Genomic DNA, 12,561 nt, shown 5'->3' with positions numbered 1-12,561 from the left:
GAACCAGATAAAGTCTCACTCATTCATCACAGAGGGTCGCTACAATATGCTGACCTGTTTTTACAACTTGACCCATGTTCGTCAGTGTTTTGCCCTGTTCTATGCATTTTGTTATATTTAATTTCACTTCCACGGAGACGGCTTTCCTGTCCTTCAAAGCACTGCCACCAGAAGAGTCTGACTTAGGCTTGGGAGCCATAATGAAGGGCAAAAAGTTCGTGAACGTAGCACAATCCAAGGTGTGGCGATGCATTCGGCCGCTCTGCTCGTCAACTAGTTCAACATAACCAGTTGTAACGTAATGGCGAAATGCCGTAAGTCGAGTACGTCGTAAACTGAGGACCCCCTGTATATTTTTAGATTCTAAATATTTGTCCTTTTGCCTGTACATATTTCAAGTGATTGGACCCAGACAAAATGTAGATCGGGCATTGAGACAATGGAACAGCACCACTCACATGTGCAAAAAAGCCAGAATCCATTGTTCAATGAGCAGACAGCAAGGGGAAGTCATCGTCTTAGCAGCATGTATTCCTGCTAAAGTAATCTTTCTCAGGTGTTTAGATTCCTCAGGTAGATACATTTTAAAGAAGGTACGATCTTGGGCTCCGTTACCAATAAGAGCTGAATAATCTCGGAGCCAGTTCATTCCAAAAGCGCGTGACTGGAAAGCAATCATTTGAATAATGCAGCAGGAGCCTTCAAAGAGCAAAACCTGCCCCCATCAGATAGAACTTACAAGGAGTTAAGTAGGCACTGTGAAGATAATTTAAATGGATTTAGGGGTCGGGGTCACCACAGACATCTTTAGTGTTTCCCCATGTATGATTATAACCAAATTATTCATGTTTTTTTAACAAATACTCTTCGGTGAACACATGACTGCGCTGCCAGGATCCCCAGGCACAGAGAGTCCACACACAGTCTGCCTTCCCCACCTCACCCTCCACCCCTCCACCACCTGCACTGCTTATCAGCTGTGAAAATGGGAAACACCTGCAGCCGTGAACGAACATTTACATACGCTTGGAAAGGCCACCATTAGCCTTGAGTTTTCACTGAAATTTCTATATTGGAATGCGAAACAGCATTTTTTGTCATACATTTTGGTTCTTGTACACATTTATTACAGGTCTTCTGGTAATATGACAAAATATATCGGGTCTAAAATACACGCACAGCAATCCAAATATTTGGTAAATGTTCTTTGGCCATTTTCACTTCAATTAATCGGTTTTGGTCGCTGTTCACAAGCTTCTGGTTTTATCTTTCACCACTCCTCTTAATAGAAATGGTGCAGTTCAACTAAATTTGTCGGCTTTCTGACACAGACGTGTTTCTTCATCACAGGTTGTTGATGGGGTTTAATGCATAACTTTGGTGAGACCAGTCTGAAACCTTAATTGTAGCCTGAATTAGCCATTTATTTACCACTTCCAATGAGTATTTACAGTCAATGTCTTGTTCCCTCTGCACCTGAGACCTAACCTTCTGGCTGATGGTTTTAATTTTTCCTACAGAATATAGAAGTAATCCTCCTTTTTCATAATTTTACTTCCTTTCTGGAAAGAAGTAGTTCGACTAGCAGCAAAGCAATCCTTTAGCATAATGATGCCACCACCATGCTTGATGGTAGGTTTAGTGTTTTAGGGGTTAAAGGCCTCATCTTCCCTCCTAACAAATTCCTGATCATTGTGGTCCAATAGCTCAATATTGGATCAATATATAACTGCGGGACTTTTTGTATCATAGTTGACATTTTTGCTGTTTTCAGGCCTAAAACCAACATGGCCGCCTACAACCAAACACCACATGGCATTTCTACAGAAAGATTCTTCTAAATATTATATATACAATTCAGTGAAATCCAAAGATATTTATAAAGATACTGTGGTAAACATGCTTACATGTGAAAAATCTACTATTTTATATTAAATAACGAAGAGAGCCTTGGGTAGATTAGCTGAAAGTGATTTCTGGGACACAGATACAATTTGTTGTTTTCCATATATAATTTGATATCTGGTCAGGAGGAGCTAAGCTCAGAGATGGGAGAGGGAAGAGCTACAAGAAGGTTGCTGTACATTTTTCTTTGCTTGGCTTTCCAGATTTACGCCTACTGTAGCTTTAATTTGAACTAAAAAGTTACTTGAGATCACGGACTTGTTAAATTTTGATATTCAGTGTTTTGTCCTTTTCAATATAAAGTGTCCTACTTTTGCACTGCAAGAATACTAATTACACCTCTGAAATCAGTGAAGCATTAAGTATCACAACACTTTCTTGTGCATGTGTACAATTTATGAATCTGTGGAAATGGCTCTGCTAAGCAACATTAATTCAGAACGGGAGAATCCAAGAAGGGCTGGATCATCACTGAGGGAAAAGGCAGCTGATAAGCAGTGCTCAGTGCATTCCCCAGATACAGTCTAGATAACGCCGCGCACACACGGATCATCACCTCGCTGGCAACACATCTAAAGGCAGCTGATTCTAAACATTACGTAAAGCCACCTTTAGAATAGCACCGCCGCCGCTTCCACTGAAGGAAATTTACATCTGTAGCAGCGTGTTCTTCTGTGATGTCCTCATCAATTATGCAGAGCTACTCATGATTAGTGACCTCTGTCCATCTGCTAGTAAAATAGAAAGTGCAATACTGGGTTTCTAGAATCAGCTGAGAGAGGGCTGAGATGAAATGAGGCCAAAAAACACCAACTCTCTGTAGTAACGCCTGCTACAGCAGAGGTTGCGTGTAGGCAGACAGAAACGTGTCCAGCGCTGGGACTCGACCTTGGAAGCAAATCCGGACCTCACCGCCAGATTTGCAGGGATGCCCACTTAGATATGCAGATAGGCATGAACAGACTTGAATTCATAAACGCCTGCTTCATCGGGGAACTGCCCTTGTGCTCAGACTAAGCAATTACTTTGCGCAGATAAGCAGAAGAGGCGGCCCTCACCGGTGACATGTACACGCCTGCACAAACACACAGACTGGAAAGCTGATACTTTCATGCATGGTTTCTCCAGAGTCTCAGAGTGCACATCACCATGCAGGGTGCACAAACTCACAATGAGGCGCACACGCCCCTCCTCTCCACCACACACCCCATGAGGCACCGCAGCCTGTTAGGGGCCTCATCCAATTACAGTCATCTAGGAGTAACCTCTGGTCCTCCATGCTGCTGTTTTACGTGTCACAGACAGAAAATGGACAAAGACAGAGACTTCGAAGTGAGAGGAGGCATCAAGAGCACCGCTGGGGAATGGCATTATACACTATTACGCCGACAGCTCGGGGAAGCTGAGCGCTTCACAGCACTGCTCCAGTAGTTCATCAGGCCGGCCTGGCAGGCTAGGAGCTATAATTGGGCCAGACCTTTGAGATGATAGCAGGCTAACACATCAGTGTCTGCTAAACGCTGGTGTCAACATGCCAAAGGAGCTGTCTAGCAGGGAATTCCTGCAGCTGCACCCCTGCTGCAAGTAGAAATGAAGGCACGAGCTGCAGCGAAACATCTGAGGAGACAAGATGCTAAAGCAGCGTATCTGTAATAGAAAACGGCAGCATGTGTGACGTTAATATTAGCGACATGTCAAACTGTTAAGACACAGTGGTGATAGTGGGATAGAGGCACAAACTGATTCTGGATGTGGGGAAATGGTTACAAGGAAACGGTCAAGACTGGCTGCTACTTTACTATCGCTCCATTCTTTCTTTGTTGTAGTCTTACTGACATCAGGCATTTTTCCCAAGTCACTGAAGATAGCTGCCATTTAGCCACGCCTAAAGAGGAGGACTCTGGACGCCTCCATGACGAACAACTACAGACCTGTCTATAACCTTTATTTTATATCCAAGATTATTGAAAATGGTATATTTAATCAGCTTAACTTTTGAATGAAAGTGGAAATCTTGACAAATTTCAGTCAGGCTTCAGCGCTGAGACAGCGTGTTAAATGACAGTAGGTTGAATCCTGATTCTGGTAAAGTATCAGTCCTGATTCTGCTGGATCTGAGAGCTGCGTTTGATACTGCAGATCACAAACAACAGTTCTAAACTGATTCAGGTCCAGAGTTATTTTAATACAATTGGCAACTATGAATCAGAGTGAGGGGCCATGGCCTGTGGTGTCCCCCAGGGGTCAGTTCTCGGACCTCTTCAGTTCAACTTGTTTATGCTCCCTTTGGGTCAAATAATACAGAAATTTAACATTAGGTATCACAGTTATGCAGACAATGCACAACTTTATGTGTCTCTGTCACCAAACGACTGCAGCCCAACAGACTTACTGGGACTGGAGCAAATAAACACCTGGATGAGAGAGAATTTTCTACAATTAAATGAAGATAAAACAGACTCGGGCTCTTAAAACCACCAACCATATGCGTAACCTTGGAGTGGTATTAGACTCAGATTTGACTTTTAACAGCCATATCAAAGCTGTCACCAAAGCAGCTTTTTAGCAACTCAAAAACATCTACAGAATTAAAAGTTTTGTCTCCCAGAAAGACCAAGAGAAACTCATCCATGCGTTCATCTCTAGTAGACTGGATTACTGTAGTGGTATTTTACAGACCCAGAAAACATCTGTGATATGTTCAGAGAATACAAACCTAGCAGGGCTCTTAGATCCAAGGACTCAGGACAGCTAGTGCAGGCCAGAGTCTGGACTAAATACGGAGAAGCAGCATTTAGCTGTTCTGCTGTAAACATGTGGAACAAACTGCCAGTGTAGATTAAACTCTCACCAGATGTAGACACTTTTAAATCCAGGTTAAAAAACTGTAATGCTCTTAATGTTTTATGTAAAGCACTTTGAATTGTCTTGGACATGAAGGGTTCTACACAAATAAACTTGCCTTGCCCTATTTTCTTCCTGAGTATGTACAGCAAATGTAAGAACAGAGCTCTACTAAGACCAGTCCTGAGGATGTGTTGTATCTCCACCTGTTCACGAGCAGCATTTGCAACACTATATTTACTCAATGACTCCAACACAAAAGCATTCAGGGGAGTGAATAAAGGCTCCCACCAAATGTCACAACATGTTATCTGCCTCCTCCTCCCCGGGCCTTCCTCTGCCTCTACTCACGCTGGTCGGCTTTGGAAGGAGACGTGTGGTTGAGTCTCTCCAGCGAGTCGCTGCTGTCCTCGTCCAGGATGTAATCGAAGTTAAGGATGAACATCATGACCACGCCCTCCTCGTTCTTCACAGGAATGATGTGGGTGGCGCACAGGAAGTTTGAACCTAACCGGCAAAAAAAAAAATTAAGTTACAGTTAGAAATGAGCAATAAACTTTAATGCTTTTCTGTCTGATTGACTTGGGATAAAATTATGAATCCCATCAATCTCAATGATAGGCTTGCCTGGTTTTAAACTAAACAAAAAGGCAGAATCTGAACCAAGACTCAGAGTCACACGACAGCTTTTCAGACACAGTACAGTTTGATCCTGGAGCTTTCCATTAACACTTCTGACATTCAAACGTCTTATCTCAGATAAAGCCGCGTGCGCAGAAAGGCCTGGCGGAAAAATGAGGGTGAAAAGGTTAAGAGGTCCGCTGAGATGAAAGCCTCTGGAGCTGAATGATTTCATATATGCAGACATGGCCTGAGGCTGCCCTGCACAGATCAGTACAGTGAGACAACCTGCAAACATCACCATGGACATTAATGTGTTATCAAACGATTTAAATAATGCATCCACAGGACAACAATAACGCAGATGTTCAAGCAAAATAAAAGTAAAGCAATCACTGAACTACTCTCTGCTCATTTCTTCAGGCCCAATTATTCGTGGCCCCGCAGTGGGAGGTAAATTTAATGCAGCTCTGCATGCTGCTAATGCCTCACGTCTAAATGCTGCTAATTTATCAAAACGGAGACAAGAGGGTTCGCAGAAATGAGGCAACTTTCTACCAGCAGTCTTGTTTTAGCTTCAAGCAAAACCCTGACAAAAAAAAAGAGAAGACGGCGTTTAGGATATTTTAAATCTGCCTTTAAAGATCAAATCCAATTAGAATCAACGTCCATACGGCGCTTTATATGCTGCAAAACATTTTAATGAAGCAATAAACGTCAAACCTTTAACCTGAAATGTACTGAAGACAGTCTTAAAAACACGCATTTGGATTTTCGTAGTTCCACATAGAGTAGAACAGAAAAAGTTTTATTGTCATCGTACACGGGTGCATGACGAAAATATAAGTAGATGCCACCGGATGGCGCATTGAAACTAACAACAATAAATAATAAAATCAAATGTACGTATAAAACAAAACTATATCAAGAATTCCAACATATGCAAAAGAGGCAATATAAACACAGTAAGTGAAGAGGTTTCTCAGCCAGTCTGTCCTGCATTTTAAGGACCTTAAAGGGGAACTTCGGTTTTTTCAACCTGGGGTCTGTTTTCATGTCATTTCATACATGTGAGTGATGGAGAAATGAATTTTCAACATAGCTCCAGTATTTAGCCAGGCAGGCAGCTTAGCAGCTCAGCTAGCGAAAAGTATGGGGCAATTGCCCCCTCCGCGTCAAACCCCGCCCTAACGTGCTTTTTTTCGTCACACTGACCGGCTCGGATAGTCTCAACGAGTGTCCCACAACATACTAGAGATGAGAAGTGAACGAAAACCTCCACATTACCTGGCGATCGCTCTTTGTTGTGGTCTGTATCCAAATCTCGAGACGGTAGAAAGCAAATCTCGTACCGAAATCGTGCGATAGCTCGCGCCAAAACACCGGTGGGGGAATCGATTTCGGAACAAGATTTGCTTTCTAGCGTCCCGAGATTTAGATACAGACCACAACGAAGAGCGATCACCAGGTAATGTGGAGGTTTTCGTTCACTTCTCATCTCTAATATGTTGTGGGACACTCGTTGAGCCGGTCAGTGTGGGAAAAACGCACGTTAGGGCGGATTTTGACGCGGGGGGGACAGTTGCCCCATACTTTTCGCTAGCTGAGCTGCTAAGCTGCCTGCCTGGCTAAATACTGGAGCTATGTCGAAAATTCATTTCTCCATCACTCACATGTATGAAATGACATGAAAACAGACCCCAGGTTGAAAAAAAAAACAAAGTTCCCCTTTAATCTCTTCCCTGATGGCAGCAGACTGATATGTATGCACGCAGAATATAGCTGAGTTTTACAGAGATTGGGCAAAGTTAAATATGAAACTCTGACATTCAGAGAGGACATCTGGCATGTCAGATCAATGACAAGAGAAGGATATAATACTTTCAGGCTGAGTCTACAGTAGTGGTTCAATGCTTGTACACATGAGGACCAGCATTACTAGTGTATAAAATGAGATGTAAGTTAAATAATAAACATGGACATCTCTGGAAGATGCTCTCTGTCACGTTAGGCTCTAACTCCTGCCGTCACCAGAAAGCTATTTATAGCTCGGCCAACAGGCTCCGAGCCTATAGCGTTTCTTTTCTGGGGGGAAACTGCAGCACAAAGACTCAACTGCAATCCCCATTCCCCCCCAGAGATGCCTGCATACTTGTAAATGTCCCAATAATTGGGGAATTCCAGTCATTTTCTACTTATATTATTGTACTGTCAGGCTCAAAAGTCCGACTGTGCAGGATTACGAAGCGGCTCCTGCACCAGGCGTGGGTTTGATTTATGTTTGGGGGAACCCTGTTTCCGCTGGGCTAAGCAGCACGCTGCCCCTAATAGTTCATCAGTGTCACGGTGAGCGGCTCGAGCCATTTGTTTCCATCAGAGGGAGGATGTGGGGGGAAGAGCGGGGTGGGGCAGGAACACACCTCCTGCGACTTTAGTGGAAATATGCAAATGAGGCCCACGGCAAAAGTAGACCTGCGCCTTTGCTTTCATTGTTTTCAGGCATAGTTTGCATGCACGTAGCTGGAGGGAATACCGACTGTACACAGACAATGCAGGGCCTCGATGTGATTGGAGGGTTTAAAAGAAGCAGGAAAAAGAAGCGAGACAGTGAGATGATCCAAATGCTGTCAGACTGAATCATTTACACCTAACTTACAAATCTGAATTCAACTTTCTGCATCCTTTATCTGAGCACAATTTGCCGTTATAAAAAAACAAATGTGTCTGTTTTATCTCCTTAAGCTCAAGGAGCAGCGCTGACATTGACGAGCGTCCTGTTTTGTGATTCACTTTGCTTGTGAATTAAAACGATAATGTCCGTCTCCATGGAAACGTGCGAGCGCTCCAAAGAAAAGGCAAACTCGCAGCGCCAAGTTGGAGATTAGTTTAATTTGTCACCAGTACAAAGCCACTTCAGCACGATTCTGAAATGAAATGAGATCATCTTTATTCATCTGTCAGTTTAGAAACTCCGACAAGCCGGGAGAAACTTCTATTTTAAAGCGACAAACAAGTGTAACGACTAGTTTAGATGTTATCCACCATCAAAGTACAGAACACACTACGACAAAACGTGTGCTAAAGATTTAATGTGAGACTCCAGCTCTTACTAAATCTGAAGCTGAGGTGGGACATTTAAGTATCTCAGGTCCATGGACTGTCCTTCCACTGCACAAACCTGCACAACTGTAAAGCTTGATATAATTTAAATAGATGAGTTATCTATTAGTTGCCATTAATGAGGAAATCTATGACTGACCAAAGCTGCCTTTTGCTCCAGGCTGTAAATATATTGCATTTTCTGCTGTAAAAGTGGACATTTTAACATGGTGGTCCCACATGGATTCTCATTTGAAGCCAGCCTCAAGTGGCCATATAAAGAATTAGTTAATAACCATACAGGGAAAAATTAAAAAGACTGTATTTAACATTAAAAAAGTAACTTTGTGCAAAAAAAAATCAATATAAAATGCTTCTTAAAAGAGCATTTCCTATTTCAGTGATTAAAGTACTGCACAAATATTGACCAAACTGTCAAAAATTAACACTGTTTAAGCAGGTTATCCCTCACATTGTGATTTCATTGGTACCACAGAACCAACCCAGGATTTAGCCTGATTCCAACCTTTGTTCTCAACCTTCACCGTTAAAACATACGGATTAACAAGAACACAAAAGTACAGAAAGGCACATTCAATTTATAAAAATTCTTCTTTTTTTTGTTTGACGCCAAAGCAGCTGCTGCACTTTCATGACGGCTTCATTTTTAAGGCACAAAGTTTGCTGCTCTGGAGAGGAATCGTTTAAAGTATCACCTGACATCCTGGTGTTTGAGATAAAACGTGTTTCTGTGAAGCCTTTCACATCACAGTTCCACCAGTCCAGGCAGTGAATCTGCATCCAGACACACCTCAATGTGGAAGCAGCAGCCGTTTATTTCCTCATCTACTCATGAATTTATTAGCTTCTACTGTACTTCAACCCTAAATGCTGACTTTAGTTGCTTCCATATGGGTCACTTCACACTGGAATCTGCATTTTTTTTTAAAAATAATGTAAACAGCCAAATAAACAAATCAGATCCAAGTGAGGCTGGGCAATAAATCGAATTAATTCGAGTAATTCGGCTTTTTAAAACCTGATGATTTGAAAATTTGCCAAATCGTAAAATTGAGGCGAGCTTAAATATATAACAATACAGATTCTTCTTCTGCCTTTCATGACTTGTGCACTGGCGTTTTAACCTGGCAATAGCCAGATTAATAATTGTGTAGTACTTGATAGTACTCCACAATATCAATCTGGGACCGCTACATGTAAATCCGTTCGGAGGAAAGAGGCACGGATTGGACAATGCAACAGTATGTCCCGCCTCTGACGGGTTTGTTTTTAGCCAATCGCGGGATCTTCACAACGAGCGGAGCCAATTGGTAGATTAAACTCTTACCAAAACCCGTAGGTAAAAAAGCACAAACATCTTTACCATCCAGAAATGTGCAAAGCGCCTCTCGTTGTTGTTCCTTCACAGAAGCGACACGAGATTCAGCTAAAACTGACTTAATAGCAGCATCTACACGATCGTTGTCCTCTGTTGCCATGTTTGTTTTGATCTACTGGCGCTTGGTGTCGTCTTCACACCCGGATATCCCGCCTGCTGCGTGATTGGCCCATGCCAACTTGGTGCTGTACGAACAGTGAATGCGGGAGCGGAGCAAGATGGTTTCTTGAGAGATTTGTGAACTCTCAAATATCGCGAGAAATCAACTTGCTGGCAAGGTTACTGGCGTTTGCTTCCGCCTCTCATCTCCTTCCACCAAAACACTCACACCCCCGTCATGGCGGACAGAACAGCAGACGAAGAGTTGGTCATGAGAAAAGGGCCTCATGTTACATCATTTATATGGAAGTGGTTCGGCTTTGACAAGACTGACACAGAGCAAACTACAGTCATGTGCAAGGTTTGCAAAAGTACTGTGAAAACAAAGAGTAGCAGCACAACTAACCTCTTTCAGCACCTCCAGCAGAGGCATCCTAAAGAATGGGAAGAGTGCTGCAGCTACGGGAGTGCAGCATGGCTAGCAGTAGCCATAGCTAACAGACCGCAAAGAAACATCAAAAATCGATTAAAATCGTCCAAGATGACTAAAAAAATTTAGATTTTATTTTTTAGCCATATCGCCCGGCCCTAGATCCAAGTAACAAATCTGAACAGAGCACAAAGGCTAGATTATACTCTCTGGAGGACGTTCACTTGTTGTTGCTATTCTACTGTTTTTGTTGAGTCCACTTGAAAGGCTTTATTCCACACATGAACAGTAGGTTCATTCTGCACAAGCAAAACACTGAAATTCATGCACACTGCTGCCCTTCTACTGCAGTTCCACACATTTTGGCCGGCACACAAACGTCCCATGGAGACATTTAAGTTGCTCTGTGTCCACTAGCCTGAGGCCTGCAGTGTGAACCTGGCCGTGGACATGCCCAGCCACACGAACGCAAAACAAACTGGTCCAAGGTTGCACTTGTACACACCGATGCCCTCACACCACCGTGCACATTATTCACAAAAACAAGTGCACACACAGCGCTGCGGGAAAGCTTCAGCCACTTATTCCGCATCACGTAATACCATGAGGGAGGACGCCGCTCCGACGACGAGTCTAAACATATGGCCGGAGTCACAAAGAAGCGAAGAACGTGAAGTCCTGCAACAAATACATCACAGAGTCAATCTGGGATGCTGGCACAGTCTGAATGCACAGAAAAACTGCCTGGAAGAATCTGCCAAATAGCTTGAAAATCAGTGAGCAAGTGCACGAAAAACAACCGACTCCACAGACAAAAGCTTCTGACAGCAAAAACTTATTCCCTTTACGTCACTTTAATAACAATAAAAACTATTGATTGCTTTGTTTTTCAGTAGACTTAGTTTCCTTGCTTTCCATGCCCAAAAACTCTGCATGCAGGAACTTAATCTCTGTAAAGCAATCTCTGTGTGTGTGTGTGTGTGTGTGTGTGTGTGTGTGTGTGTGTGTGTGTGTGTGTGTGTGTGTGTGTGTGTCCGTCGTGCATGTATGGGGGCAGGCGTGTGTGCATTCTAAAAATAAGCAGCTTGGAATCCATGGGCATTTATAATTCATAGGAGCCAAGTATTATGTTCTAGAAAGCATAATGGTCGGACTTGTTTAGGCGACATAAGAATAAGGAAAGGGAGAGACGGTGAAGAGTTGCATGAGCAATGTGTTGCTGAAATTGGATGAAAAAGTGGTAATAAATGAAACAATTAAACTGATCTAAGTCCATTGGATCTATTAGTACTACTGACTAAATCATACACTTGCAGCAAAATTCAAACCAGTTCTAACACGACAGAGACGTAAAGAGGTGAGGAAGTGTGTTCTAATCTCAGCCGTACAGGGGCAAGAGCTCCTTGTACTGTAGGTTTGCATTCACTGTAAGTGTCTGTGACAGAGACAGAAAGGGGGGGAAACTTTATCGACAGCATAAGGCTGACGACAGACCGAGCGTCTGGACAGATCCATCTGACAAACACTGTGTTCCTGTACAAGTAAACTGCACGGTTAATTACATTTAAAAGGGGAATTTCTGATGGATCACGCTTGCTTGTATGGCAGAAATACACCTCAAATCAACAAATCCTTATTCAATCATGTTAATTTTTCAATTATAGACTCAGTGGAGCTGGAATCATCACCCTGGTAACCAAGAAAACAGAGGAGAAGCTTCAAACTAGGGCTGGACCCGAATATCCCGAATATCCGAATATTCATTCGCTACGGTGGTATCCAGATATTAATTCTGGTATCCAAATATTCGCCCCCCCCCCCCACGCTTCACTTCGTTGCATAAACACAAGACAAGATGCTGAAGACCTCCGCTGTTTGGGAATTCTTCAGTTTAACTGACGACAAAACGAAGGCAAAATTTGGACCCTGGAGACCAGACGAACGGATCTGAATATTCGGGCCGTCACTGCCACAATTTCTTAAATCCTGCAGCGTTCTTTTTAAACCATCGCTAATGGAAACATATTTTGGGAAATAGTGTTGGGCATAAGTGTGTGCGTCCTCCTCAGAAACCTCGACTTTGACTTGCATGTGCCTCTACTTGAACTTTAAAACTGTATTCAGCTACAACATTTGACTTCCCATTAAGCTCAAAAACATCCAC

At 42.9% G+C, this 12,561-nt stretch overlaps 1 protein-coding gene and 1 long non-coding RNA gene across 2 annotated transcripts in view; one reads left to right on the top strand and one right to left on the bottom strand.

Moving 5' to 3' along the window:
* Nucleotides 1-12,561, top strand: part of LOC127532183 (uncharacterized) — an 809,822-nt gene that overhangs the window by 466,940 nt on the left and 330,321 nt on the right. The gene's annotated exons all lie outside the window — the stretch shown is intronic.
* Nucleotides 1-12,561, bottom strand: part of LOC110967950 (potassium voltage-gated channel subfamily H member 7-like) — a 92,542-nt gene that overhangs the window by 50,475 nt on the left and 29,506 nt on the right. The window contains 1 exon segment of the mRNA XM_051943293.1: nt 5,101-5,256. Coding sequence (XP_051799253.1) covers nt 5,101-5,256 — 156 coding nt within the window.

Source organism: Acanthochromis polyacanthus, chromosome 22 (genome assembly GCF_021347895.1).
Source record: "Acanthochromis polyacanthus isolate Apoly-LR-REF ecotype Palm Island chromosome 22, KAUST_Apoly_ChrSc, whole genome shotgun sequence".
Lineage (NCBI taxonomy): Eukaryota > Metazoa > Chordata > Actinopteri > Pomacentridae > Acanthochromis > Acanthochromis polyacanthus.
The sequence above is the reverse complement of the archived record's forward strand: the minus strand, read 5'-3'. Positions and strand labels throughout refer to the sequence as shown.